Source organism: Emydura macquarii, unplaced genomic scaffold (assembly GCF_026122565.2).
Source record: "Emydura macquarii macquarii isolate MOO-44397 ecotype Brisbane River unplaced genomic scaffold, CSIRO-AGI_Emac_v2 contig_2846, whole genome shotgun sequence".
Taxonomy (NCBI): Eukaryota; Metazoa; Chordata; order Testudines; family Chelidae; genus Emydura; species Emydura macquarii.
The window spans coordinates 3807135-3834635 of record NW_027132983.1 but is presented as its reverse complement, the minus strand read 5'-3'; the positions used below and the strand labels follow the sequence as shown (position 1 = coordinate 3834635).

The 27501-nt window shown below is 38.7% G+C and overlaps 2 protein-coding genes across 2 annotated transcripts in view; one reads left to right on the top strand and one right to left on the bottom strand.

Moving 5' to 3' along the window:
- Window positions 1-10381, bottom strand: part of ASPN (asporin) — a 36174-nt gene extending 25793 nt beyond the window's left edge. Inside the window, exons 1-2 of the mRNA XM_067568162.1 lie at window positions 10201-10381; window positions 4837-5098 (exon numbers count right to left, since the gene is read on the bottom strand). Coding sequence (XP_067424263.1) covers window positions 4837-5074 — 238 coding nt within the window. The 5' untranslated portion in view covers window positions 5075-5098; window positions 10201-10381. The remainder of the gene's footprint in view (window positions 1-4836; window positions 5099-10200) is intronic.
- CENPP (centromere protein P) overlaps window positions 1-27501 on the top strand; it is a 280800-nt gene that overhangs the window by 130239 nt on the left and 123060 nt on the right. The gene's annotated exons all lie outside the window — the stretch shown is intronic.

Here is a 27501-nt window from a genome sequence, read left to right as displayed (position 1 = left end):
GTTTTACATTTAAAAAAAAATTCAATAAGGAATTGACATGAACCAAAACATAGGTGTCACACATTTTGAGGACTAGTGTGCAAATGAGCAGGTTTGAAGGTTAAGAGCTTTACTCGTTGATAGACAATATTCTGAGACAGGGCTACTGGAATGTAGCTCTTGTATCTAGCGATAATATTCTTTATGGTTGTTGAACACTGGATTTAGTTTAGTCTTTACTCTTGCAATTAAATAATGGTAGCTTCTATTTGTTCTTTACAGGGCATGTTCTGCTCCTGATCCTTTGTAGAAGTCCTATGGTTTTATAACTTTTTATGACCATTGGGAAGAAATGGTTGTTCTGTTTTTATTTTGACTATAAGGATCTTTATTAGTTATATGTTATTTTTATTTTTTATTTTACTCTTTGGTCACTAAATATATTAATAGTGGTTGATTAGTCCTATTTTACTCTACCTTTTTAGAATGTTTTCTGTTCAGTGGACTCTTTAGTTAAATAAAATATGAACTTAAGAGAAATGACAAGTAAAATTTTGATTAAGTATGGTTATATTTCTTAGAAGAATAGAACTTTAAAGGGTACAGGCAAGGGTCTCTTATCCTTAGCAAGATAAGTATATATTGTACTATAATATATAGAGGGATTTTATATAGGCTGAGACCTCCTTAAAACAACAAAAACCTCAGTACCGGGGGAAAGGGGCAGAGGAAGGGGGTTGAGAGAGAGAAATCGGTTATTTTGTCAAGAGTAAATTCTAGATCTCTGTGATGGGGTTTACTCCCCACATTAGTTTTGTGATTAGGTCAGTCAGGCACAGTCAGCCCATTAAGCAGCAAATGAGTGAAATATAGACTGAGTGGAGAACCTTCATTAGAGAGAAGCTTACCTGAGCAGAGGTGGGCTGGGCTAGTATAAACCCAGGAGGTTGGCAATAGCAAAGGCTGCTGGGAGGCAGTTTGCTGTCACCCTCTTTTTAATAGAGAGGGAAGGAAAGAACCCAGGAAAAAAGTAGGATGCTGGGGGACTGAGCCTGTCCCTGCCCCTGGCCCTGAGGGAAGGTCATACCCTGAAATGAGCAAGATGAGAGGAGAGTCTGTGGGATGCAGAGCAGGAAGCAGCAAAGGAGTAAGCAGCAAGGTTGGGGACTGAACAGACCTTGGCTGCATGTTGTAGGGTCCCTGGGCTGGATCCTGAAGTAGAGAGCGAACCTGGGTTCACTTACCAGACACTGAGGGAGAGGCACCATGGAGCAGTGAAAGGAAAGACTGCCTGAGACTGCTAGTGAGAAGGGACTTTGATACACCACCAGAAGGGGAAACCATATAATGACCTGGGCTGCAAAAAGGGAAAGAGACAGATTGACAGAGTGTGACCACCAGAAAAGGTGTTGGCCTGGCAGAGTTAATCCCCAGAACTGCCAGGAGGCAGGGCTGTCCTGCGATGAGTAGAGCAGCCCATGACAGCCTCATTAATATTTCTGAATTCTGAGGTATACTAAAACAAATTTATTTGGCTCTGATTTAAATGTCTGTGTAAATTCAGTTGTAATATAGAATATTAACTTTTTTTTATAAAAACTAAGCATGTGCCTGGTCCTATTTTAGGTCCCATTTTAGCAAGGTATTTAAATATATACTCAACTATAAGCATATAAGTAAGCCCATTGAAGTCCAAGGATTATTCGTGTTCTTAAAGTTATTTACATGCATAATTACCTTTCCAGAATGGGACCTAAGAAATGGGAATTTTGCCATTTGACTGTAATGGAAGCAGAAAAAAGAAGTCACCTTAACTTTAAACAATTCTAGAAGAAAAAGTTTTTCATACCATGTGGAAGTAACATCGTTCTTAAAAGAAATTTTGATTGAGTTCATGTATATGACAAATTTTTTAAAATGTAAGAGCATATTCTCTAGTCAACATATCAAATGCTTTGGTGGCACTACTTCGCAGCACGTCTACAGAATTTTTTTTCTGTTCAGCATAGTAATATTGTTGCTTTGCTGTGCTTGCTATACTAGAATTCAAGGTATTCAATGTTAGAGAAAAAGAATATGATCAGAGAATTTGCACAAGTTTCTGATTCTGGAATTTATTCCCTATTTTTAAAAAATGGTACTTAGAGTTCTTGAAATGCTAGGTGAAATAATAATAATAATTATTATTTTTATTACCATAGCACCAAGGAGCTGTAGTTATGAACTGAGACCCTATTGTGCCAGGTGCTGTACAAACACAGAACAAAAGCACAGATAACCACCCAAAAGAATTTACAATCTAAATATACAACAAGTGATAACGGGAGAATTCAGACAGACTGGGGATTACAAGGAAAGAATCAATATTGGTCAGCAACGATAGTCTATGATCTCAGCACAGCAGCAGGAAACCATTCCTCCCTCTTTTTTTTTCCCCCCCAAGGCGTCACAGCAAAGGAGAGTTTTGAGGAGAAATTTGAAGGAGGATAATGAGGTAGCCAATGGAAGGATGCAAAGAAAAGGGTGACATGGTCAAAGGAAAGGGGTAGGAAAATGACTTTTGGAGCAGCATTCTGAACAGATATGAATGGATCAAGATTCATGTCCAAGACCAGAGAAAAGGCTGGAGTAATCAAGATGCAAGATGATGAGAGTCTGAACCAGAGTTTTAATTAACTGTGTTGATGAATAAGAAGGGCTATAACTTAGAGTTTTTGTGCAGAAAGATTAGCAAGATTTAGTCATAGTCTGGATGTGAGGACCTAGAGAGAGGTCTGAATTGAAGAAGATACTTAGGTTATGGGCCTGAGTGACAGGCAGGATGGCGGTGATCAGAAAAGGTGTTAGTGGAAAGGACTTGTGGGAGATGAAGAACTCTGTTTTAGACATGTTGAACTTGAGCTGATGGCTAAACATCCAGCAATAACCAAGTGAATGGCCCTTTTGGTGACTGAGAGAGTTGAATCAGGGCTGTAGATTGAATGAAGAGGTGAGGTCAAAGATACCTGCAGCTAAGGGATCAGATGGGTTATCAACATGGGAGTGGAAGTTACCAAGACTGAGGGGAATTGTGAAGAGAGAGAGTGAGCACCTGCAGGCAAGAACAGAGAGGAAGGCTGATGGGGAGGAATTGGGTGAGTGGTAGATGACAGCAACATGGAGGGGGAGAGGAGAGTCAGATGCAGTGCAATTCAAGAAGAGAAGGAGTGGGAAAGGGGAGGAGGAAGCAGATATAAGTGGCAGTAGTGGGAGAGGAGAAGCCCAATACCACCCCACACACCCAGTCTGATCAAGCATGAGGAGCTTGAGAGGAGAGACCTCCATAATAGAGGCCAGCTGCAGAGGCATTGCCATACAAAGGGATCCAGGTCTCTGTGATAGCCAGGAGCTCAAGTGAGCAAGATATGAAGAAGTTGTGGAAGGCAGACATCTTTTTAAAGTTGGATTAGGTATTCCAGAGAAAGTGAGGAAGGAGAGAGAAAGAAGTGGGATGAGCATGAGGTTAAGAATTATGACATGAGAAGGGTAAATGTGTTGGCAGAGATGGGTGTGGGAGGTGGAGAGGTTGAGAATGGAGGGAGGTTCACTGGTGAGACAAATGTCACTAGAGATGGGGAGGAGAATGCAATTGTGGGAGGACGTTTGCTAGTAGGAGGAGTGGGGAGATTAAGGTAGAAAGGGGAAGGGTAGGTAGAGCTGGTGGGAATGGTAGAGGGGTGAGGGTAACAAGGGAGAGGAAATGGAACCAGTCAGGGGAACAGAGGGAGAAATTTAAAAGCAAAACCTTTGTCTCTAAAAATACCTAATGTTGTTATAAGGTAAGGTTAAAAGTGCCTATTGGCATCCTTTAATTCTATAAAGCCTTAACAACAAATACTCACACAGATGACTTATGGTCATGAATTTAGAGGTTGTGATCCTTATGTTCTCTCTCTCTCTCTCTCTCTCTCTCACTCACACACTCACACACACACACACAAAATATATCTATGGTCAAAATGTGATCATTATGGTTATGCTATTCAGCTGTGGTAAAGTTTTAACCTAGCCAAATAACTGATATTCTTTCCATGCTCTTGCATTATAATTTCCTTGTGGTTGATTTGTGGCCTCTCTGTCTCACGTCATCCTTTTCTGTTGTTATGTGATCTACCACTTTGCAAATCAAATACTTTTTTTATATAGTCTTCTATGGGAGATGGGAGTAAGGGCTTCTCTCATACATATACAAGACACTTCACAGTTGATAAGGGTCATATTCTGTCCTCTCATACTTTGGCAGAATTTTCAATGAAATAAAGGGAATATGTGAAGGTAGAATCTGTGTCTGGAAAAAGCTAGGAACACAGGAGTTCTTATATTTTGTGGGCATTATTCTCTCATCATTGGATTGGTATTTACATAAATTATCTCCCTTAAAAATAAACAATCTTGTTTACAGATGGGAAAGCAAATTGTTGGCTAAGTAAACATACCATTTTACAACTAAGGAAATGACTTTTATGTAGTCTAAATTCTTTACTAACTTTAGCTAAATTGATACAAGTCAACCCTCATAGAAGGAAGTTGCACTGATTTTAATTATATCAGTTTCTAAACTAGTGTGGACAAATCAGTAACTTGTGTGTGTGTAGGCAAAGCCTGAGAGAGAGAACTTCATAGATCATATCTTTGGAAATCTGACTAAAACAATCTAGTAGTAAAAAATTAGTCTCCTCGAAAATTAATACTACTTTGTTCCTCAAAACAAAATTTGGCTCATGAATTTGTAATTCATGGAATTGCAGAATTCACCTTCTTAAAAATTTCCAAAGAATAATTCCCATGAAAAAAAAAGACATGCAGATTTATTCTTACCAAGGTCAGAGCAGTGGACAACTCTCGTATAACACTGACATCCAAAGGGACATACTGGAAATATATCAAAAGGAATTTGTGGTGGAACTGGTCTTCGAGTTGGAAATAGAGAGTTAGCATCGTCGTTTGCATCTTCTATGTCTTGCAACATCATATGCTTTAATGTAAAGTTTATAGGGCCAATGAAATGATTAGCAGAGCACAAACCCAAGAAGAAAAGCAACACATATTCTTTCATGTCTTCTCAGGGAGAATAACTAATCTTGGGGAAAAAGAACAAAATATAACCAAAGTTAGAGAATGTAGAACTGCAAATAACTTCATCATACTTCTAGTTTAATTCCTCTCTTGTAACACTATTTGGCCATAGCCAGATATTATTCTTAGGAAGAATCAGAATGAAGTTACAGAATAGTTGATGCTGATACAATAGTTAAGGAGTTTATTGAGCTCAGTTAAAAGGTTACTTGATAATGCACTGAAACAGCTTCTGAGGTATATTATAATGGGCTGTAGACTTATTAGAAAAATGTTGTGAGAGAGCACAGTAGCAAAACTTGTTATAAGTTTTGGGATATGATCCCAGTTTATTAATCCTCTGATGGCTGTTAGTATTAAAATTGCAAGATGTTTTTAAACAGATGTTTCTTCCAATTGCATATAGAAGGAAGGGAAATATTTATTTGAGGTATAAAATGTATTCATCAGAACACTCTCTGAGCATGTGCTCAAATTTGGGGGATAGAGAGAGTCTATAGTGAAAAGTTCTCAAACCCAAGATCAACTTGGCTCTTGTCCTAGGTATTCAGATCTAAAGATTCCTGGCAAAAGCCCTTCACTGATCACAATTGTTGCAATGGCATATAGGGAAAGAGTTGATCTTTTATGTGACAAGGACTCAAATTATATAAGTCTGTATTGTTTAAAGTCAGAAATTTAAACTGTACCTGCAAATTAACTGGAAGCCAATGTCTATCACTGGGAACAGAAGTAATATTATTTTTATTTATTTGTGTTACACGAGCACTTACAGGTCCAAACCCAAGATTAGGTCCCCTATGTCCTTGGGGCCTACATGGACAGAGTCATAGACAGTTTGCCCAGAAAAGCTTACAATCTAAATAGTTAAAACTTGTGGTTGTAATTTATGGCTGATCCCATTAAAGCAAGCAGCAACATCCTATATTAGGTGCAACTTCTGTGTTTCTTTCCAGCCCCGTTGCATGTAGTAATCCAGTGCAGAAGTCACAAAGATGTTGGATCAGTTGGGCTATATCCACATTAGAGGTATGGTCAGACATATGCAGATTAAAAAGGTATTTCTTCCACTACTACTGCTATTTAGGAATCCAGAAACACTCCCAAATTGCAGACCACCTCAACAAAATACATACATTTCACTGCAAAAGCAGGGACAGATGCTAGTTCACCATGCCTGTTACGATCTCATAAATAATTTCTGGGTTTGACTTCTGCCAGATTGCTCTCTTCCTCTCCCTTTGTCCACGATCCTTGGGAAAGCAGGGAGTCCGAATCATCCAGACCTGAGCCTTGTATCTTCTGTATATTAATGCCAATACAGTCCAGGTCTCTTGACAATTTCCGTCAGTGCCTTGCGCACCATATAAATTGAACATATGGAGTGATCAAATAGATCCCTATGAAATTGCCACTAAGGCTGATGATCAATTGCTCAGCAATATCTTTTCACAATTCTATTTAAGTAGTATTGCAACTACTGAATCATATAGTATTATTATCTAGTATTGCAACTACTGAATTATCTTAGTTAGAGTCTGCAAGCAAGTGAACAAAACATTGTGGCCAACAGTATCAAAGACTGAGGACAGCTCTAAAAGAATCGTCCTGGACACCTAACCTCTCTCTGTGAGTGGAAGAAAGTAATCAACCATTGAAGCAAGTCCAATGTCGGTTCCATGCCCATGTGGAAAACCATATTGACATGGGTCAGAGAAATCGGAGAGTTTCTGATTGTTTCTCCACAGCCTTCTTAATAACCTGCCCATTAATAATAATTGTCAAGGTTGTCACTGTCCACATGATTTCCTGAGTATAGCTTAACTCCTTGCCTAAGGAGAGCTGGTACCTTTTCTCAAAGAAAACATTAATAAATAGTCAACAGTAGGCCCTAAACCCCTTATCAGAGTTTATTAATAATGGGGGAAATGCTTCTAGTGCTAGGTTCATGGCTGAAACTTCTCCAGCACGTTAGAAATCCTGTGAGCAAAACTGGCAAAAATTAGACACTAAGTTAGGAATATAGAAATTGTCAGTTAGGAATATAGGAATTGCCTCTGACAGTAGACATTATCAGATTCTTTATAGAAGACAATTATAGAATATGGGATATATTTGATTTGTCCCCTCCTAACATGGATCAGCTACTATGAATGAAGCCAGTCTTGTCAGAATCCAGTCAGTTTTGTTTTTATAGTCATCGCAGTGAATAAGAAGCAAAAGTTCTTTGCAAATAGAAACTGTCTGGTTTAATCAGCCACCTAGAATTTTTTTGCATTTTAAGATGTTGTAGATGCTACATGGAGGTGAAGGAAATGCTTTTCTCTTGAATCTCAATAGCCATGGCATAGGATTTCAAAAACTCTGCTGCTGCAATCAGTCAGACTCAGAGTATGATATTCAGTACTGGTTATCTGACTTCAGCCTTAATGCTTGCTCTCTCTCTCACCTTTTTTCCCCCCTCCTCACCCTCCAATGAACGTGATCTGTGAAGATCGTATATGTAGGTGGGGGAATTGAGGGGACAAAAGACAATCGTATTTAGTCACTAGGTTGTTTATAGGTTGTCTATATGATAAGTTTCTCTTAGAAAATTCAAACCCAATTGGATCCACCAATTTAATTAGGTGGATCTATGAAAGAGGTACTCCACTCCAGGAGCAAAGATAAATTTGACTTGAAACTGAAGAAGGCAGCATGGTCTATTTGTTTAGAGCACACACTGGGATTCAGTAGGCCCGATTTTTGGTCTATTTGTCCACTTATTAGGATATTTAGACTTAATTTGAGGAGCTGGATATATCCTACAATATTCTATGTATAACCCAAGAGGCACTCTTGTAAACTTTGTTATACATATCCTGTTTATAAGGTAATCTCTGTTTGGGATGTCATAAAATTATTTTGGGAAATCTTGGACGGATGTAGATCCTTGTTTGCTAAATTAAATGTTTAGTTGTCTGTTTATGGCTAAGGATTCTCCTGATGCATGCACTTTGACACTGGTATTTCTGTCATTTTCTAGTTCTAGTTTTGGGAAAGTGAGTGCACTCACTTATACAGGTGTTTTGCTTTGGCCTATGCTAAGTTCCAGTTTTCCATTTTTTTTGTTTTGCTTTGTTGCTTTTAATTTACTTATATGAGACCAACACTTTTTTCATGTGTCAGGCATATTGTTCTTAACACTATTGAAATTGTGTGTAAGCATTACAGTAATTCTACTGGAAATTACTTCATAAATCCCAGGGAATACAAAAATGATTATGTTATAAAGTAGGGGGTATCAGGAGAACACATTCTTATTCTCAAGGGACAAGGGTGGAGAAGGGCACAAGAAGCATTTCTTCTACTTGCACCACTTGCATGGAGTCCTTGTGCTTCCATGACTTCAGAGAATGCTCTTGTGCAGCACCTTCAGGAGCACAAGCCACCCTAAATTTATGGGAAGTAGAGGGGGCTGTGTACTCCAGCACCAGGCAGCAAGCTGAGTGCAGAAAGCATGCCCAGTTCTTAGGCATGCTGCAACGGTAGGTAGTGTTTTCCTTGCACACCTAGAAGCTCCAGAAGGCATTGTGCCTCTACAAACATCCCTTGGGATGCAGTTGAGCCTCTATGATTTGGAATTCAGAAGGCTGTCAGTTTTATCCCAGACCTCAGATTGCCAAATAACATACAGATGAGATTAACTCTTCTTTTTTATCCTTTTGTTAGTGTGGTACAGTACTTGGTATTTCTAGATTATTACATAAAGTTTGTGATCATCACTTAATGTCATGTTAATGTGACTAAAACCATCCAGATGTAATAAAGCTTGGATTAAAAATTCCTGTGTAACAGTACAGTAACTTCATAATATTAAAATGGTAAATGTGCATTACAAGAGAAAATTAAATAAATCTGTTTGGGGGCATAAAGATTATTCAAATGCCCTGGTAAGTATGCATAGGTTCAAGGCAAAACATTGAAATTGCTCTATGGCTAGATTCCAGCAGCAGAAAACCACAACATGATCATTGTTCTTTTATAAATCATGACACTGAAGGAGTTAACAGGAGAGCAGTCAAGATTTAGTCCTTTTAAGAGCCATATTTAGAAAGAGCTGCTGTTATCAGTAATTTGATAAAGAGAGGCAAGTTTCCTAGAGCATTGTTTCTGAAAAGGAAGTATTTGAATGAGCCAGGAATGAAACATTGATTTTGTTTGCAGAAAGGCAGGGGGAAAATCCTTGTGTTCATTGGTATCACAAATCATTACTCTGTGCAGAGCTTTTGTCCAAAGAAAGGCAAGATAATAATTGTTTTGATGACTATATTTAAATATAGTTTGGCTTCTATTAGTCATGGCTCCTTCCCAGAAATAAATGGTTTTATATTTAACTCTTGTGTTCCTAATGCCTAAGAAAAATAAAATGAAACAACTTTCTAGATAAGAACATCTAAGAAACTAAAGCATGTTCTGGAAAATACAGCATTATGTTAAAGTTACACAGTGCAACTAGGAGAAATGCTGTCTTAAATAAAATCACAGCTGAGAAATTGGTTTTTGTTTTGACTTTGAATAGAATCTACTTTACTTGTGCCTTGAAAATTAGATAAGCATTAATCTGTGAACACTTATGCTATTTTCACTTATTTAAGACATCTATCTTGTTCACTTTTTTTTGTTTCTAAATCTTTTTTCTGTTATACTTGATAAAATAAAATGTCTTTAAAATGTTGTCTTTTAGAAGTATATTAATTGTAAGTAATGATTTTAGAACAGAGCTGCACATAGGTTAAAATAACAAGGAAATGTTTATAATATATTGATTTAGATGTTTAGGTGACAAAATAAATTACTTCTCTTCTTTTCATAAGATTGATTAATGTTTACTAATCCAGTTAGAGCACTATTGCTTTTACTCTATTTAATTCTAAAATTTCAGTAAACATGAAAATATTTCAGTTACAAAGTATATTTTCAAAAATATATTTACTTTATAACTCATTTACTGTACTGTAAAGCACTTATTTACATAACATTGTTATCTTAATATAGTAATTGAAAATATGTTGTTTAATTCTGTACTGCTGTTTAAATGTGAATAGATACAAAAATGTAACATACCTGGTAAATGTGGCAGTCCTTCCAAAAGCAGTGATAATCCACCTAAGAGGTTTATTTCCAATATTTTATTTTAAAGAAAATATTAACAAATGTGTGTAGACTGCTGTGAAATTGAGAGTGGGTATTACAAAGAAATATTCCACTTTAAAAGTTCCTGATCTGTCTGGCACCATGGGTGATACTTGAGTAAACTGCTTCTACAGATTAGCCCATCTTACTACTGAAGAAAGATATTAAGACTTGTTACTACTCATCTGGTTTTCATCACAGCCTGTATCACAGCCAAAACGTCTAGCTTAACTCTAGACGTCTAGTAGAAGACTTGGTAAAACCAAAAGTTTAATAATGGATGGCACCTAGCCATTTGTAGTACAGTGAAGACCATTCAAATCCATTCCTGATATAAGAACACACTTTTAAAAAAATGTGTGGCATTTATCAAAATGTGAACACACATCCATTCAAAGAATAAATCCAATTAGAAATAATGATGAGCAAGTTATCAAACCTATTCAGAGCTGTTAAATTAATATACTGTTTATCCTTTTATGTAGTTGTATATAGATAGGATGTCTTTCTTACATCAGATACCTAGCAAAAGAAAATTGTTAAAGCAGGCCAAATGTACACCAGACTTTCTGATAAAAAAGCCTACATTATATTGTATTAAATACAATGAACAAAGTATATTCTTTGTTTAAAACAGTAATTCTTTTTTGAGCAAATTTCAGGGATGATTAATACTATGGATGGAATAAATACCTGTTGCAGGAATTTGTTTATGTTAACATTAGTCCAGTCTTTGCTTGCAATATTTTGTAATCATGATTGAAGCTATAAGTTTAAAGTAGATATGTGAATAATTGAAATTATTTACATTATTCATACTACAGCTTTCATACCATTATAATTAGAAGAAGAGTTCTGTGCTATTTACCTTTAACAGATTGCCTGTTTAAGGTGATACAACATTCACATGAGTTGCCTGTACTGCAGTTTGAATAGTCAATATAATGAATGTGTCTGTAGATTTAGGACAAATTCAGGATTTTCATCTATCCACTTTTATTGATATGTTACTTTGCTGTTACTATGGTAAATAACTATTTTCTATGTTACAATTCTGATAATCTTGTGAGAGGAAAAATAAAGATAAAAAATTCTAATTCATCTTCATCCTGATAAAACATTTGGATGGCAAGGAATTATAAGTTCATGTTGGTGACATGTCGGTAAGATTTGTTTCAGTAGCACTAGTTATTTTGTCTACTGTGTTTTTAAGGGGGAAAAGAAGCAGAGATGCTACACTAACGTTTACAGATCTTAAGTTACTGTACTAAAACAAAATAAGGCTTGTGTTGCTCATTGCGTTGTTCTTTTTGTATGTTCCTGATTGACTAAAGCCCATGAGTAATACACCCTTTATGCATCAGTGTTTCCCAAATAGTGAAATTATCTTTCATCAACAATCAAATCTCCACACCAAGAGTTTAGAGATATTGCTTTTAATATTTCAGATATGTGTAGTTCTAGATTTCAGAATGCTATCAGCACTAGAACAAACTTCCTAAGAAAATTTGTTGCCTGTGTTTTGAATGAGTTTATTTGCGTTCATTTACTTGAATTCATTTGGATAATATTGCTGTAATGAAGTCTGTCTTGGCTCTTTAATAGTAAAAGGGAACATTGCAAAGCTAGTGGTTTGGATAGGATGAGTGTAATTGCATCTTTTTTCTTCCTTTAATAGTGGGGGGTTGGGCAGGGTGGTTCTAGTTGAAATAGTTCTAAAATTATGAAGTAACTTAAATTCTAAAATAGAATATTTTATAATCACCTTCTCAGTCAACTGACTGCCAAATTCTGAATCTCAGATTCTCTGTTTTTTATCTAATAGTTCATTACATTACAAAAAAAGTAGTTCAGGGAATCCTAATATGGCAAACTAGGCTTTGGGAACTTAATCATGTTGTTTCAAAAATTCACAAAATCTTTAAAATTTACCATAAAATTAACTAATATTGCAGAATTCTACAACAAAGTCAATATGTCTCTACTTTACTTTGTGGTTTCTTTTATAGGTGAGCCAGTAGGACAAGCATGAATGTTTTCAATGCAAACTTGAATAGGCAAGTTTATGGCTTGATATTATGAACTTATTTTCTTGATAATGTTCAATGTACCTCTTAATTTTTAAGTTACAGCTACAGTTCACTTTAGCAGATCTCTTAGCAATCTGCCTAAGAATATTACTTATATCTACTGACAGCAGAATAACTCACTTCTTAGCAATGAGTAATAAAATCAGTTGACTGTAATGGTTCAGTGGTTCGAAAGGACCTTGTTAGATATAGTTCATTGATACTTTTTTACCTTGCACAATAAACTTCAGACATAGTAAATAAATTTTCTTGGCTATTCAGGAGCGAATAATCTCCCTTCTATTTACAAGTTGCAGTTTTCTTAAACAAACATCTTAAAACAAAATTAAAATGTCAGCTTTCTACTAGCTTGTTAACATCTGAATTCAATTACCTACTGTTTCCTTAATCTTTTCTTTTATATATTGAAAAAAGCAGCCTCACTTCCAATGGGCATTTTTCCGTTAACTTACTCTCATTTAGCATTGCAATTTAAAAACGTTGACTCATGTGTTTTATGTTCTGCCTGACAACTCAGAAGCTCTAAATAATAATCATAATCGTAGAAAATAAATGTTGATATCCTGGACCATAATTATCATTTAATAACTTAAAAGGAAATTTTACCTACTTTGTTAACTGCAATATTTGAAATCTTGAAGTGAAAAGTGATCTTATTGCACCTTGTTACTATAATAGTTAAAGTTCATGGTTTCCAGAGATTGAATTTCATTACATTTCTGAACACTTTATGAACAAGGATTTTGTTATTTTTAAAATATACTGGTGTAAAACTAGATATATGAATAAAACAGTAGATGCAGTCATTCTGACTGTATGACATTAAATTACATGGAAGGGACTGTTACTGTAGAGGAACTGGCTCTAGGAAGTTTCCTAATCAAAGATGATTTTTTTAAATACTGTATTAAATTGTAGTCCACATTTTTAATCACAAGTGAGATTATCAGCCAGTCAGACTGTTGGTTGGCTTGTTCTTATGCAATAAACTTAATATATTAATTTCACTTAATAATATATCAGGCTATTCATATAAAATATATTCTTAAAAACAAATGCTACTTTTATGAATAAACTAACTTCTTACTGGATGAAGCACAAACCAAGCCCAGTATATTGTACAATCAGGAGACAGTTTTCTAGTATTAAGAAATTTCAGAACTGTAACTATGGCATAGAACGTTTGTTGGACACCTTCATTTATTATGTAATAAAAATAAAATCAGCACTGTAGAATGTGGTCATGATGAATAACTTTTCCCTTGAGAATGACTATATTTGGTTACTGGATATGTCGCATTAGGAATATGTTATCAAATGTCCTTAAAACCTTCCAGTATGTTTGACTTTTGTCTTTTTTCCAAAGCTTGTATACAATTCTTAGTGGAAGGCAAAATAAGTTTTCATTAATTTCACTGTTTATAAATGTAGTTTACATGAAATGATTAATGTAACGTTGACTGTACAGATTCTCTCTTGGAGACTAACCATGGCATTTTAATAACATTGACATATTCCTTTTTTACTGAGAAGCCAGTACATGTTGAATGCAGTCATATGTTTTGGTTTTAGTTAAGTTCTGGCCTTTCTCAAGTTTTATCATACTATTTTCACTACTTGAATATGGAAAATGTATTCTTTCACTTCTGTGGTTCATCTTGATTCTTCACCCTATTTGTGTAGATGTGCAAAGTAATTACGCTTATTTAATTTTATGTACCCAACAAACATTAATTTGTTGCATCAACACTTTGTGTGTGTGTTAATGTACTTCAGACTTTTTTCAGAAAAGTTGTTTTAGCATCTGACTTATAAACTAAAATATCTGAAACCAAAAATAAACTTGGTCTCACTTTACAGCCTTAAGCCTTTCACCTCTACCTTCTATTATCAACATGTTGAAACTAAGTAGCACATGATTAGTATCTTAAAATATGCCTGTGTATTGTTTTAGAGCATGTACGTAAGAGCTGTAAACTCAGACATATAAGAAGAACATGTGCCCACATGATTTTCACACTTTTCAGACATACTGTTAACAAGCAGAACAAAAAGTTTTTCCTCTTTAAGTTTTAAGTGTTAATGAAAGGTGATGGTTCTGCAGAGAGTGGCCTAATGGTTAGAGAGGACATGGGAGTTCTAAGACCTAGGTTCTGTTTTTTTCCATTGGCATCCTGTGTGGGCTTATGCAATCTATCTTATATTCCCCAGCTATAAAATGTGGCTATCGGTATTTTAAAAGGGCTTTGACAACCTTTAGTGAAAGACACTATGTAAATGTATATTTTTATTATTACTGCTACGAAAGGTACAGGATGGGTAGTGGCAGTGCAAATTGTCAACATTCCCTGACTGTAATTTGCAGAGACCAGATATAGAAGTCTGAATGTAGTTTAGTCTCTATGCCTATTCAGTTGCTGTCCTATCTGCTGATACTACTTACAAACTTTCTCATTTTGACAGTGTTTTTTGTAATATGGATACCTATCCACTATAAATGGACTGAAAATGCAACCATCTGCACATAGATAATCAAACAGTAGTAAAGACCATGTCTATATGGGGCAGCAATGCACACTAAAGGAGTGTGATTTCTAAAATATACTAATGTGTTGCACACTAATTTGTCTGTGTAGAGCTGCTGCTGCACACTAAAGTTCCTTCATGCACCATTTGAAACAGTACCCCATTAAAGTGGACAAGGGAACTTTTAGTGCGCACCAGCAAAGTCTACATGGACCAATTGGTGCACCTTAGAAATCACATCCCATTAGTGTGCCTGCTTTACTACATCCTATCCTTTTGACCTGGCCTAAAATCAAACCATTCACTTAAAGCTGAAAGGCTCCACAACCTATGCTAAGCTACTGAGTCTTCCAGTTATGAGATTCTAGGGAAAATTTTCTGTTTCGAAACACAAAATCAGGCTAACACTGCACTTGCTTGGTAACAAAATACAATAATTTAAAAAGTAATACTTTCACTTCCTAAATATATGTATGTTGTTCTTGCCATATATTTTTGCTTTCTGTAAACAAATTGCATGAATAATAGGACAGGATAGTTGACAATAGATCTGCATACACGAGTCTGCTACAAAATCATCTTGATTTCAACCCTAAGGGCGGTATTTAAAACTACTTTTTATTTGCATTGGCTTGGAAGTTTTAAGGAAAAAAAGTATGGTTATTCAAGCTCTTAGATGTTTCCATGATTCATTGTATGACAGCAGTAAAATAGATCAAAGTCTTAGCTTAGAGTAATGGTAAAAACACTTGTTCATCAAGCTACAAGAGATGTTTGGCATAAATACTTTTTTCTTTGGGGGTGTGTGTGAGGGTGATGGTGGGGGCTGTTCGCTTGATGAGTGTTACATTTTTTCCCCTCTTTTAAAAATCAATGATGTTAGAAGCTGGCATTTCTAAATTTATAATAGTTATAGTTTCTATTTTGTTTGTGTGAAATATCATTAAAAGTAATCTTAGAAACAGCAGATTGTCATACTTTTAACTTGGCATTGTTGTAAACACCATCATTTATCGTAATTTGCATGTTTGTCTCCTAGTTAATTAATCTTGTTAACTCAATTCAAATAACTTAATTAAAAAAATGTGTTTTTGAAGAAGCTGAGTTTTTACATTTCTTTCAGAAGGTGAGCACATAACATTGAGTGGGTTGACTGAGTAAAGAGTCTTTGTAGGATCTCTTCTAATCAAATATGTCCGTTCTGAAAGATGCAAGTTCTTATTATGGAAAAGTTTACATATAACTTCAGGAAATATTAAAGATACACAGGAAGGAATTATCTCACTAAATTAATTCTCTGGACTCTGCTTTACAAAGCTTATGCATGTTCTCATTTAGGCATGTGTTCTTGGATACAAAAAAATAAATTATAAAATGCTTGGTCATGGAAAATAAATGAAGAAAAGAGTTTAGGCAGTACATTACTAACCTAATGACAGAGTTCCATAAGATTAGTGCTGGTTTGCCATCTGCTAGATGAATAAAAGAGCAATGAAAACTCGGCAAGAAGTTCCTGAAAGACATAAAAAGTATTCTAAATCTTTTACTGGCATACATTGGTATGTAGGGAGGGGATGTTATCATTTGCTTAAGTGTTTTGCTGAATTAGGACCTTAGTATTTATAGACGAGTTAATTCCCTCATTGTCTTAGCCTAATATTGTATGTTTTTAAAAACAGTAGCCTATAGCCAATCATTCAAGTTTCCAAATTAATATTACTTTTGGAGCATACATACCAGGTAAGAATTTTTGATGATCTTCAACACACATACACTTTCTATCACAAGCATTAAGGTGAAACTACAAATCAGTGGAAGAAGAAAGGTTTGCTTTCATACACTATTATTTCCAAGAGACTGTGGGTCTGATTAATAAGCAAGGAGGAATTTTTCCCTTGGGGCAAGATTGCAAGGTATATGGTGGATTTTTTCACCTTTCTTGTGGTGTTCTGGAGGCCCAGTTTTAGATTTAATGAGAAATAAGGACAAGAATTTAAAAGACATACATTTATAAGTGGAAATTTTCTTGCAGGTGGTGTCCAGTGTTCATGTGAGGCTCAGGGGGATCAGTTCCCAGAAATAAACATGAGACATGGGAGATAACTAGTGGACTTTTAGTCTGAAGGAAGAAGCATAGACCTACTGATACATCAGGGTCACAAATATTATTTCTGCTTTACAGATGGGGAGACTGTAGTTAGTTAGTGGCAGGTCTGGTATTAGAACTTGAGTTCTTGATTCCATTAGTTTATGTTCAGCCCATACTGCCTCTGTGTAAAAAGTAAGATTGATTGAATTTGTTTAATGGATATATGCATTATTTAAAGGGTTTATGTTAAAAGAGGAGCTCTCGTGTGCTCAACCTTTTCTTGTTTAATGGTCTATTACATATATAGTTCGTCCCAGCTGCCAGGCAGATTGTTATTGCAGTCTTGGTGGAGTTTTTGTTTCAGTTTAATTTTTTGTACAATGCAAGAATGTTTACAAATCCATCAAGTATTTATGTAATTCACAGTGGTCAGTGACCATCACACTCATGATTGAGTCTCTTATTTCTGTTAGCCTACTGTTCTGATACACTGAGTTGTACTACAAAACATTCCAGATTACAGGCTGGCTCAAGACTCCCTGGTGGTATTTGTGTGCTCTGTTTTTCATCAGCAGAAGGTGTTTCTTTTGTTTTCTGTGTCTAGGCAAAGAAGCACAGTGAAAAAGTGATAAAATGGGTTTCGGAAGGCTAGGTTTGAAGAATTGGAAAGGAGTATCTCATTGTAAATGTTAATTCCTAAAGTACAGCTATATGTACACAGGTATACAAGCTACAGGTGTCTACCACATGAGCAGATAGAAATTGTCATAACTGTGAGGAGGTGTGATTACTATTATGTATCCATAATGCTAATAAACATAATAAGCCTAAGCTGCACTATGTACAGTATTGGTTATATATTTAGGTATTTTAATAATATTTTGGAAATAATTTTAAAAATGAGTTCCCATACTTAAAAGACCATAAAAATGGATGATTATGTGGGTCTGTGAAATCGTATTTTAGAAGAAAAAAGGGGTTAGGATTGTAAATGGGCTTATGAACATATGAATGGGTTAGGATGCCTATCTATACCTATAATATGTAACCTTGCTGAGAGTTGTGCATGTTTACACACAAGATTTCATTATTGAGGATTTAATATGTGGGAATTTGGGGAACTGACACAAAAAACTGTAGGGTTTGGTATTTTAGTAACTGTCCATCTTTTTTATTTATTTATTTATTTATTTATTGTTAAGATTAGCGACTGGAGTCCTCTTTTTCCACTTCATTTACCTTGAAAGGAGAGTTGTAAACCACAGTTTAAACAGTCTAGTAGTTAAATTACAGAACTAGGGTAAAATTCTAGCCCAACTAAAGTCTATGGCAGAACTCCCACTGCTTTTATTAGGGCTAAAGTTTTACCCTGGGAGCCTGGACCCCAGGATAGATATTTTTAGGTTTGCCACTTGACACTAACTGTAATCTTAGATAAGTGATTCTCTGCTAGTGCCTTTTTGGATTTAGGATCTAATACCACTGTATTTTTAATACATTAAATCTGTATTTTACTCGTTTATTTATCATATTAATTTATAGGCATTTCTATGGTGCTTAACACTGCAGTGTCTGAGCACTTATTTTAATTTATATTGATTTCTATCCTCTCCTGCCTATTCTCGATTGTATTTACATAAATCTACTTTCTTAGAATATGGACTATTTTGAAGGGAAAATGTCTATATTTCTTAAAATTATGAAGTAGTCTTAAATTGCTTAGGTGTATTTAAAATTTTGATATCTATAAAGTAATATTAATCTGCAAGTATTTTCATTCCTATAGCACAATGAGTACACATACAAAAATTGTAGGCTTTGTCTGTAACACCATTAGAAGAAATCCATGCTTCACTATGGGAACTTTTCTGCACGCATACTAAAGAACCTAAAAGCAATTCATAGGGAAAATGTATAAGAGGTGAATTGTGTTTTCCACAAGACAGCCAAGTGTTCTCAGAGAACTAATATCTGAACATAGCTGTAGAAATATTGGATGTTTAGCTGCACTGTGGAGAAAAACAAAAATGTAATTGTTAAAATAGAATAAGAATGAGAAATAATACTTTAGGCCAAGAAAAATCTTCTCTGCTGTCTTTATTTCTTTTAAAGCAGTTTCCTCAACAGCTTAGGGTTGTCTGTCCCATTAACTTTTACTTTCTAGCCTCACATGTTCCCTTTGTTAAAACTTTTCACTGCCTTTAAAGGGACACTGTCAACTTGATTTTTTTTTAAACATTGACCATTTAAAAAAAAATAATTCTGAAAGAGCACCTTTAAATTAGTGTTTCTTATATTTATCTGCTTCCTTTTCTTAAAGAAAGTTGACAGAGATTTTCTTTTAATTGCTCCCATTCTGGTGTTTTTTTGGTGTTTTGCACCAATCCAAAAGCCAAAAGCACTAACAGACATGCTCGGTGTGACGGGGGTACTCACCATACGTGTATGGTGCCTTCTTCTGGCCGTTCTGGGGAATAGCTCACCAGGTCAATGTCTCTCTCTGTGCTTGCATACCATTCCGTCACCTCCGTCTCTTTGGCTTGGTCTACACTTACCGGCAAATTCGGCGGTAGTCAAGGGTATATACGCAAGCTACATAGAGTAGCTTGTGTCTCTTCTGTCACCTGCCTAAAGTCCATTCTGCACGCCGTCTCCATTACATTGCACCGATGGGAAATGCATTCACATCAATGCAGCGTTATTCTTTTTCTGGGGGTGAATTTATTAAGTCAATTTCCAGATCAATCGAGCGGGTCTTCACTTCCACTCAATCAATCCCGTGAAATCGATCTGAGTTAGGTAGGTTAATATCAACCAGGTAATTTGAGGGTATATGATATTTATTTGTTAAAAAACCAAAAACAGCTAAACTTCTATTTTTCCATTAATTAAATTAATAGACATATCTTTGTCATGTCAACAGGGACTTTCCTGGACTTTTCTTTGACCTGTGACAAGTTGCCCCACTCTGCTTTGGGTCGGTGTCTATTGCCTACCATAATTCCTTTTCTGCTGAATTTGTGGTAATTTCCTGTGGCAGCTGTTAGTGGAAATTGTGTTTAACATTTTGCATTGTACACTTGATTCACTGAATACAGAAATAGAGACCATTTACCAATAACAGTGGAATTTAAAACTGTAGAACATTAGAAGTCTCAATTAAATTGTTCCTCTTTCAAGACTCCTGTAGAGTTTAAAACTAGGCAGTATACAATAAGATGTTTGAAGAATGGTAATGAAAAACTGTTAGTTGGCAGTCTAGCTGGAGATATTACTGTTTTAGAAGTTATCTGAAGAATAATAAAAGGCTTGAAATTAGAAAGTTGACAATAACATTTGTTTCTGGTTCACATAATTGTTATAGACCATTTCATGTGATTTGAATGCTACATTAAAAAGCAATACAAAAAAGGCAACTTTGGGTTCTTGTAGTTTTGTTATCACCATGTCATTTGATAGTTGCTGTATACTAGCAACAGAAAGTTAAATATAAACAACATTTGTCACAAATAAGTCGTGAGACTGAGGGGTTGTCTATGCCAACATTCAGTTCTTAGCAAACCTGTGTGAATCTATTCTGCACTAATTGCTGCAGACTAACTGTCAACATACACCCTGCTGGCATGCATTAACAGTACATTTATGTGCTTTGATTATTTCCATTTCAAAGAGGACTAGATCAAAGTGCAGGCACGTGCTTAATTTTTCAGTGACAGTTTTAGATTCTTAACTGAAAAAACACTTCTTAAAGTGCAAGATGTTTTTATTATCTGAAAATTCAGCTGCCTTTTGCTGAATTTTATAAGGAATTAAACAATATGATGCAAAGGGAGAATACTCTATGGGGCTGTACTTAAAAATACATAAGTCTTATTCATGATTTTAAGTAGTAGCTAATTTAACAATCTCTTTTACTGTTTCTTTTACCTGAATAAGCATAAATATAGAGACAAATTTAGTTCTTCAGGTGTTGAGGCCAAGTAGGTATGTGCACACCACATGCACAGTAGTCAGAAGGTTTTTCCCTGGCAGTACCTGTCGGGTCAGTGCAGGCACCCCATGGAATGGCATCTCCATAGTGTTGTATATAGGACCCTACTAACCTGCCAGTTCCTTCTTGCAACCTGTGACCAACTTCTTTCCTCTAGTGGTAGAGAGTCATCAAACCTGTAAATAATAGATTAGAATTAGTTATTTTAGCTTGTAATTAGAAAAATTTAATTTGGGGGACCCCCCTATTACCCTGGGACCAGGGCATGCCTAGGTCCCAAGGATTCAAACTGTGCAAGACCTGCCACAAGCCTATGCTAAAGGGTGATCCCCACGAATCCAGTCTGAGGTGCCTAGGGGAAACTCAGTACAACCGGTGCAAGATCTGTAGGGATCTTCAGCATGGGGCCAAAAAGGACAGGAGTTTTAGACTGAAGCACCTTCTCATGGAGGCAACCTTCTACCCTCAACCAAGCCACTCAGAGTTGGCACCTAATACATTGGTGTGGGAGCGCGCTGGCCTCTTTAAGAGAGGCTACAACGCCGAAGAAAGACTCAGCACCGAAAGACCCCCGACATTGCACTTTTCTGGCACCGTTCCCACTCTCTGTTACCTCAAAAAAGATGGAAGAAAACCCAGAGAGGACGTTCACCTACAGTAAAGGCTGAAGGGAGAGAGGATAACCATGTGTGTCCCATGACAGGGCACCAGGCACCTTCCCCACCGGGGCCAGCGCCGTCAACTTTGGTCCTGCAAAGGGTACTTTAGAATCTGGTGCCAATGGACTCACCTGAAAGGGAGAGCCACATGGGACAGCTGCACTCCCTTTCCACCCTGGACACATTTGAGGCGGCTAAAGACCTGATAGCCAGGATGGCACAGCAGTTCCCCACCAGGATGGCGGGACAGGAGCCAAGACCTCTGACACTGCAGCAAAGTGCGGTGCTGTCTAGAGGCAAGCCTACCTTGATGTGGCACTTGTCACCTTCTCCCCAGCACCACTCCCCCGCTCTGTTCCACTCGGCATTGCCATGGTCCCCACATTCAGTCACAATCATCTGGCTCAGAGATGGAATCCTACATCTCCAGGCACAGATGGCACTCGTCTCAGGGATGCCGCTACAGGCGGAAGAAGGGGCAAAACTCCTTCATGGGACCTTGAACAGCGCAGTGGCAGATGACTGTGCGATGACCCTTCTGGACTCCATAGGCATACCATCAGGACTAAAGGTCCTCTTCCAGGTGGTCCTACTTGGTCACCTCACAAGCATGGGTCCCCAGGCCATCAGAAGTCCGAATATCACCTTGTGGCATTGAAAGGGATGACAACTTCAGCACTAAGAGAAGTGCAGAATACAGTGCAGAGACCAGTACCCTGACAACCCAAGAGAAATCTGTGACCCAGTAGGACAGGAAGATCCAATCCCATCCAGGGTGTTGTCATTGTCCTCCCCCAACCAGGCAGTGGCAGGGACTTAGACCATGCCACCACCAGTGGATTATAGAGCCCACCAGGAGCTGCTACAGAAGTTGGCCAAAAACCTAGGTCTCCAAGCAGAGGAAGTGTGAGAATCAGAGGACCCATTGGTGGACATTTTGGCACCAGAGGGCCTCTCTAAGGTAGCACTATCCCTTATAAAGACAATAGAGGTCACCACTAAGACACTGTGGCAAACACCAGCTTCTGTCCCCCCCATAGCTAAGGGGATAGAACGAAAGTACTTTGCCCTCTGCACAGGACATGAGTGTCTCTTTACCCACCTGCAGCAGGGGTCACTGGTGGTAGCGGAGGCAAATGACAAAGAGCGACGAGGACAACAGGCACCAAAGCCTAAGTCCAAGGACTCAAAGAATCCTGGATCTCTTTGGTAGGAAGGTGTACTCCCCTGGGGGGGCTACAGCTTCATATCGTGAATCAGCAGGCAGTTCTGAGCTGCTACAACTTGAGCTCCTGGGAGACTATGACAAAATTCAAGGAGTTGCTCCTGGCTGACTCCAGACAGGAGTTCACAGCAATCGAGGAGGGCAAGGCCATGATGAGGACCTCATTGCAGGCAGCCTTGGATGCGGCAGACTCAGCCACACGGACAATGTCTTCAGCGATTGTTAGGAGAAGAAGTTCATGACTACTGGTGTCGGACCTTCCCGAAGAGGTCCAACAAACGACTCAGGACCAGCCATTCGAGGGCTCGGGGTTGATTTTAAAGTAAACGGACTCCAAATTGTAAAGCCTGAAGACTTCCATAGCTACTCTGAAATTCTTGAGTCTACATACACCAAGCACCCAGAGAAAGCACTTCAAACCCCAACCTTTTTGTCCTTCACAACCCCATCTAACTAGGATCTGAGCTTGGTGAGGCAGCCTTGTAGCTCCAAGCAATGAATTTGAGGGTGCCTCCGGGAGTGATGCACAGACCAAATCCAGGATCCTTCTCCCTGTTTCCTGAATTGTCTTATACCATTTCTACCGGGCATCATGGACTCAGATGCTTGGGTGCTATGCATGGTAGAATTGGGATAGTCTCTCCCATTTTCTTCCTTCCTACTTTCCCACCCACCTTCCCCATTCTTCTTCAGGAACCCCTCTTACAAGCATCTCCTTATACAGGAGGTGTAGGGGCTCCTACAAGCAGGAGCAGTAAAGAAGGTTTCTCAGGAATTAAGGAGAAACGGGTTTTACTCCTGATATTTCCTGATCCCAAAGGCCAAAGGGGGTCTCAGCCCTATTCTCAATCTGGGAAACCCCAACAGATTTATGAAGAAGCTGAAGTTCCCCATAGTCTCCCTGGCCGTGATCATCCCCTACCTGGATCCAGGGGACTGGTATGCCACCCTTGATTTGAAGGACACTTATTTTCACATTTCAATAGTGCTGTCTCACATAAGGTTCCTCAGGTTTGTGGTAAACCACACTCACTATCATATTACGGTCCTTGCCTTTTGGTTGTTGGTGGCCTCTTGAGTTTTTACCAAGTGTCTGGTGGTCATCACCACGTTCCTAAGGAAACGACAGGTACAGGTGTTTCCGTATCTAGACAACTGACTTGTCAAGAGCCACTCCATGGAACAAGTAGAGGCACACATCAACCTGATACGGTTGACCTTCAACAAAGTGGGGCTTCGGCTAAATGTGCCCAAGTCAACACTATCCCCTTCCAAGGAATAGAGTTTATAGGAAGGAGCAGTCCTATACTCGGTTCAGGCCAGGGCACTTCTGCCAGAGTCTCGCTTCGGTACTATGTGCTTCATCATAAAGGACTTGAGTGGTTTTCCCACCACAATGGTGGGAAATTGATTGAAACTCCTTGATCACATGCCCTCCTGCACATCTGTGGTACAGCACACAAGTCTGTGGCTCAGACCTCTCCAGGCTTGGCTAGCATGGGCTTATTGACCAAACACAGACAAATTGGACAAGGTGTTTTTGCTCCCCCTTCAGGCCATCAAATCCCTTCAGTTAGCTCAATCCTCAATTGGTATGTGAGGGAGTCCCCTTTTCCAGACCCCAGCCATCATTGTCTCTGGTCACAGATGCATCTGAGTTGGGATGGAGAGCACACCTAGGGACCCTCAGGATTTGGTCTCTGGCAGAGCTGTTGCTCCACATCAATGTCAGGAAGCTGATAATGGTTCACCTGGCAGGCCAAACCTTCTAGTGTCACCTAGAGGGCAGATGCGTGTCAGTCATGACAGACAGTATGACAATGATGTTCTATATAAACAGACAGGGTGGAGCATGCTCCACTGTTCCAGGAAGTCCTCAAACTGTGGTACTTATGTATCACTCACTCCCTACATCTTGAGGTATCTTACCTTCCGGGATCCCAGAACGAGCTGGCAGACTATATCAGCAGATCCTTCCACAGCCACAAGTGGTCAATCTGCCTGGATATCCTGAACAACATTTTCCGGGAATGGGGCGGTCCCCAAGTAGATCTGTTCACAACCCGACTCAATAGGAAGTGTCAGCAGTTTTGTTCCTCCCTCAATTACAGTCCAGGCTCGATCACAGATGTATTTCTCCTTCCATGGAACCACAACCTGCTTTACATGTCCTCCCCCCATTCCTGCTCGTTCACAGGGTCCTACTGAAGATCAGAAGGGAAAGTGCATCTGTCATACTGATACCCCCAGCCTGGCCCCAGCAGCATTGGTATACAATGCTGCTGGAACCATCCATGGCCGCCCCAATTGCCCTTTCATTGGTGCCGGACCTAATCATGTAGGATTACAGTCGTGTGCAGCATTCCAGCCTTGAGTCTCTCCACCTCATGGTGTGGAAGCTCCACAGCTGACCCCCATGGAGTCGGGGGCTGGTCAGAGAGGTCCTCCTTGGCAGCAAGAAGCCTTCCACCAGGGCTACATGCTTGGCCAAGTGGAAGAGGTTTTCCAGTTGGGTGATGCACAAGGGCACTCCTCCAATGCAAGTATTGCTGCCCTTCATCTTGACTGTCTACTGTGCTTAAAACAACTGGGGCTGGCGATATCATCCATAGAAGTACACCTGGCAACGATCTCTGCATTCCACCCAGGAGTGGACGGACAATCAATCTTTGCTGATGCAATGGTGACCCATTTTCTCAAGGGCCTGGACATACTCTACCCTCAGGTTTGCTGTCCGATACCAGGATGGGACCTAAACCTGGTACCCACCAGATTAATGGGACCTCCCTTTGAGGCCTTAGCAACATGTTCGCTCCTCTACCTCTTGTGGAAGGTGGCATTCCTTGTTGTGATTAGCTAATCCAGAAGGGCATCTGAGCTCAAAGGTTTGACATCCAACCCTCTGTACACAATGTTTTACAAAGACAAGATTCAATTGCGACCCCACCCAGCCTTCCTTCCTAAGGTGGTATTCCAGTTTCACATGAAACAGGACATCTTCCTCCCGGTGTTCTTCTCGAATCCACATACCACATGCTAATAACAGGGAATGAAGCCTCCATTTCTTAGAAGTCAGGAGGACATTAGCTTTCTATATAGAGAGGACTAGGCCCTTTCATAAATCAAAGCAACTCTTCATCGCTGTAGTAGATAGGATGAAAGGTATTGTCCCAGAGGATCTCATCACCTGCAGTATCAGGACCTGCTAAGATCTGGCACTGGCTGCGCACTCCACAAGGGCGCAGGCTTCCTCTGCAGCCTTCTTGGCACAGATCCCTACACAGGAAATTTGCAGGGCCACAACCTGGTCATCCATCCACTCGTTCACATTGCATTACGCTAATGCTCAGCAGCCCAGAGATGACGACAGCATTTGGCCGAGCTGTGCTTCAGTCAGCGATTCCATGAACTCTGACCTCTCCTTTGGTCAGCTTGGGGGTCACCTACTTGGAATTGACATGAGCAAGCACTTGAAGAAGAAAAAACGGTTGCCTACCTTTTGTAATTGTTGTTCTTCAAGATCTGTTGTTCATGTCCATACTAAGACCCACCCGCCTTCCCCTCTGTCAGAGCCTTCCGGGAAGAAGGAACTGAGGAGGCAGCAGGTCAGCAGGGCCCTATATACAGCACCATGGAGGCGCCACTCCACTGCGGGGTGCTTGCACGCAGTGCACACACACCTACTAGAAATGGATATGAGCAACACATCTTGAAAGGTAGATAACTGGGGTTTTTTTATTCTTAGTATTAGAAGAGGAAGTGTGGCAGAATGAGAGTAGCCTAAGGCTGACTTACAACTCTGTACGCTTTGGAAGGGCCCTCACATGGAGTAAATTAATGAGGTAATAGTTTAAGTATTAAGTGATTAACTATCTATGCTAGACACAGTTAAAAGAGAGGCGGGAATAGAGAGTACAGAGAGGGAATGCTAGAAGACAGGGCAGAGAAGCACAAAGTTTCAGAGTGGTGAGATATTTTCCCTACTCCTGCCTTGTGCCTTGATAGTGGGGAAAGCCTTATGTTCTGGGGAACGAACCTTTGTAAAGTCTATTGTAAATATACTATTTCCACTGCTATGTATGAAGACTGTTTGCTGTAAGAATCCAGGGAACCCTGACCTGTGACAGAAAGGGACTTGACTGTGTACCATACATGCCTGCCTCAAACAAGGATGAATGGATTTTGCCCAACTTTTTACCATTCTTCTCTTTCCCCTCTTCCTCCTTCACTTAGTCCTGTGCAGGGACCAGGTACAATCAAAGTCCTTAGCTGTCAAACATGAAGGATGAAATCTATGCCCCAGTAAAGTCAGTGGGGGTTTTGCCAATTGTCCCCATCTACTTAAGTACATTTGTACATTTGTATTTAAGTACATAAGTATTTCAAGGTGTGCAAGCACTTTGAATATTCTGTAATTATACTGAAGTACATTTTAAAGGTATTTAAAGCATAAGTACCTTTTTTATCTGCAAGTGCTTTTTCAAAATAGTTTTTGAAATAATCACCTCCTTCCCAACTGTCCCAGATTCTGGTTGGCCCCCAGAACCCACAGTCTCAGGTTGGGAGCTTCAGGTCCTGAATTCTGGCTGCTAGGTCTTTTTGTTTGTTGGCCCTGCAGTTACACCAGCCAGGGCGGGTGGTCGTCCCACCCC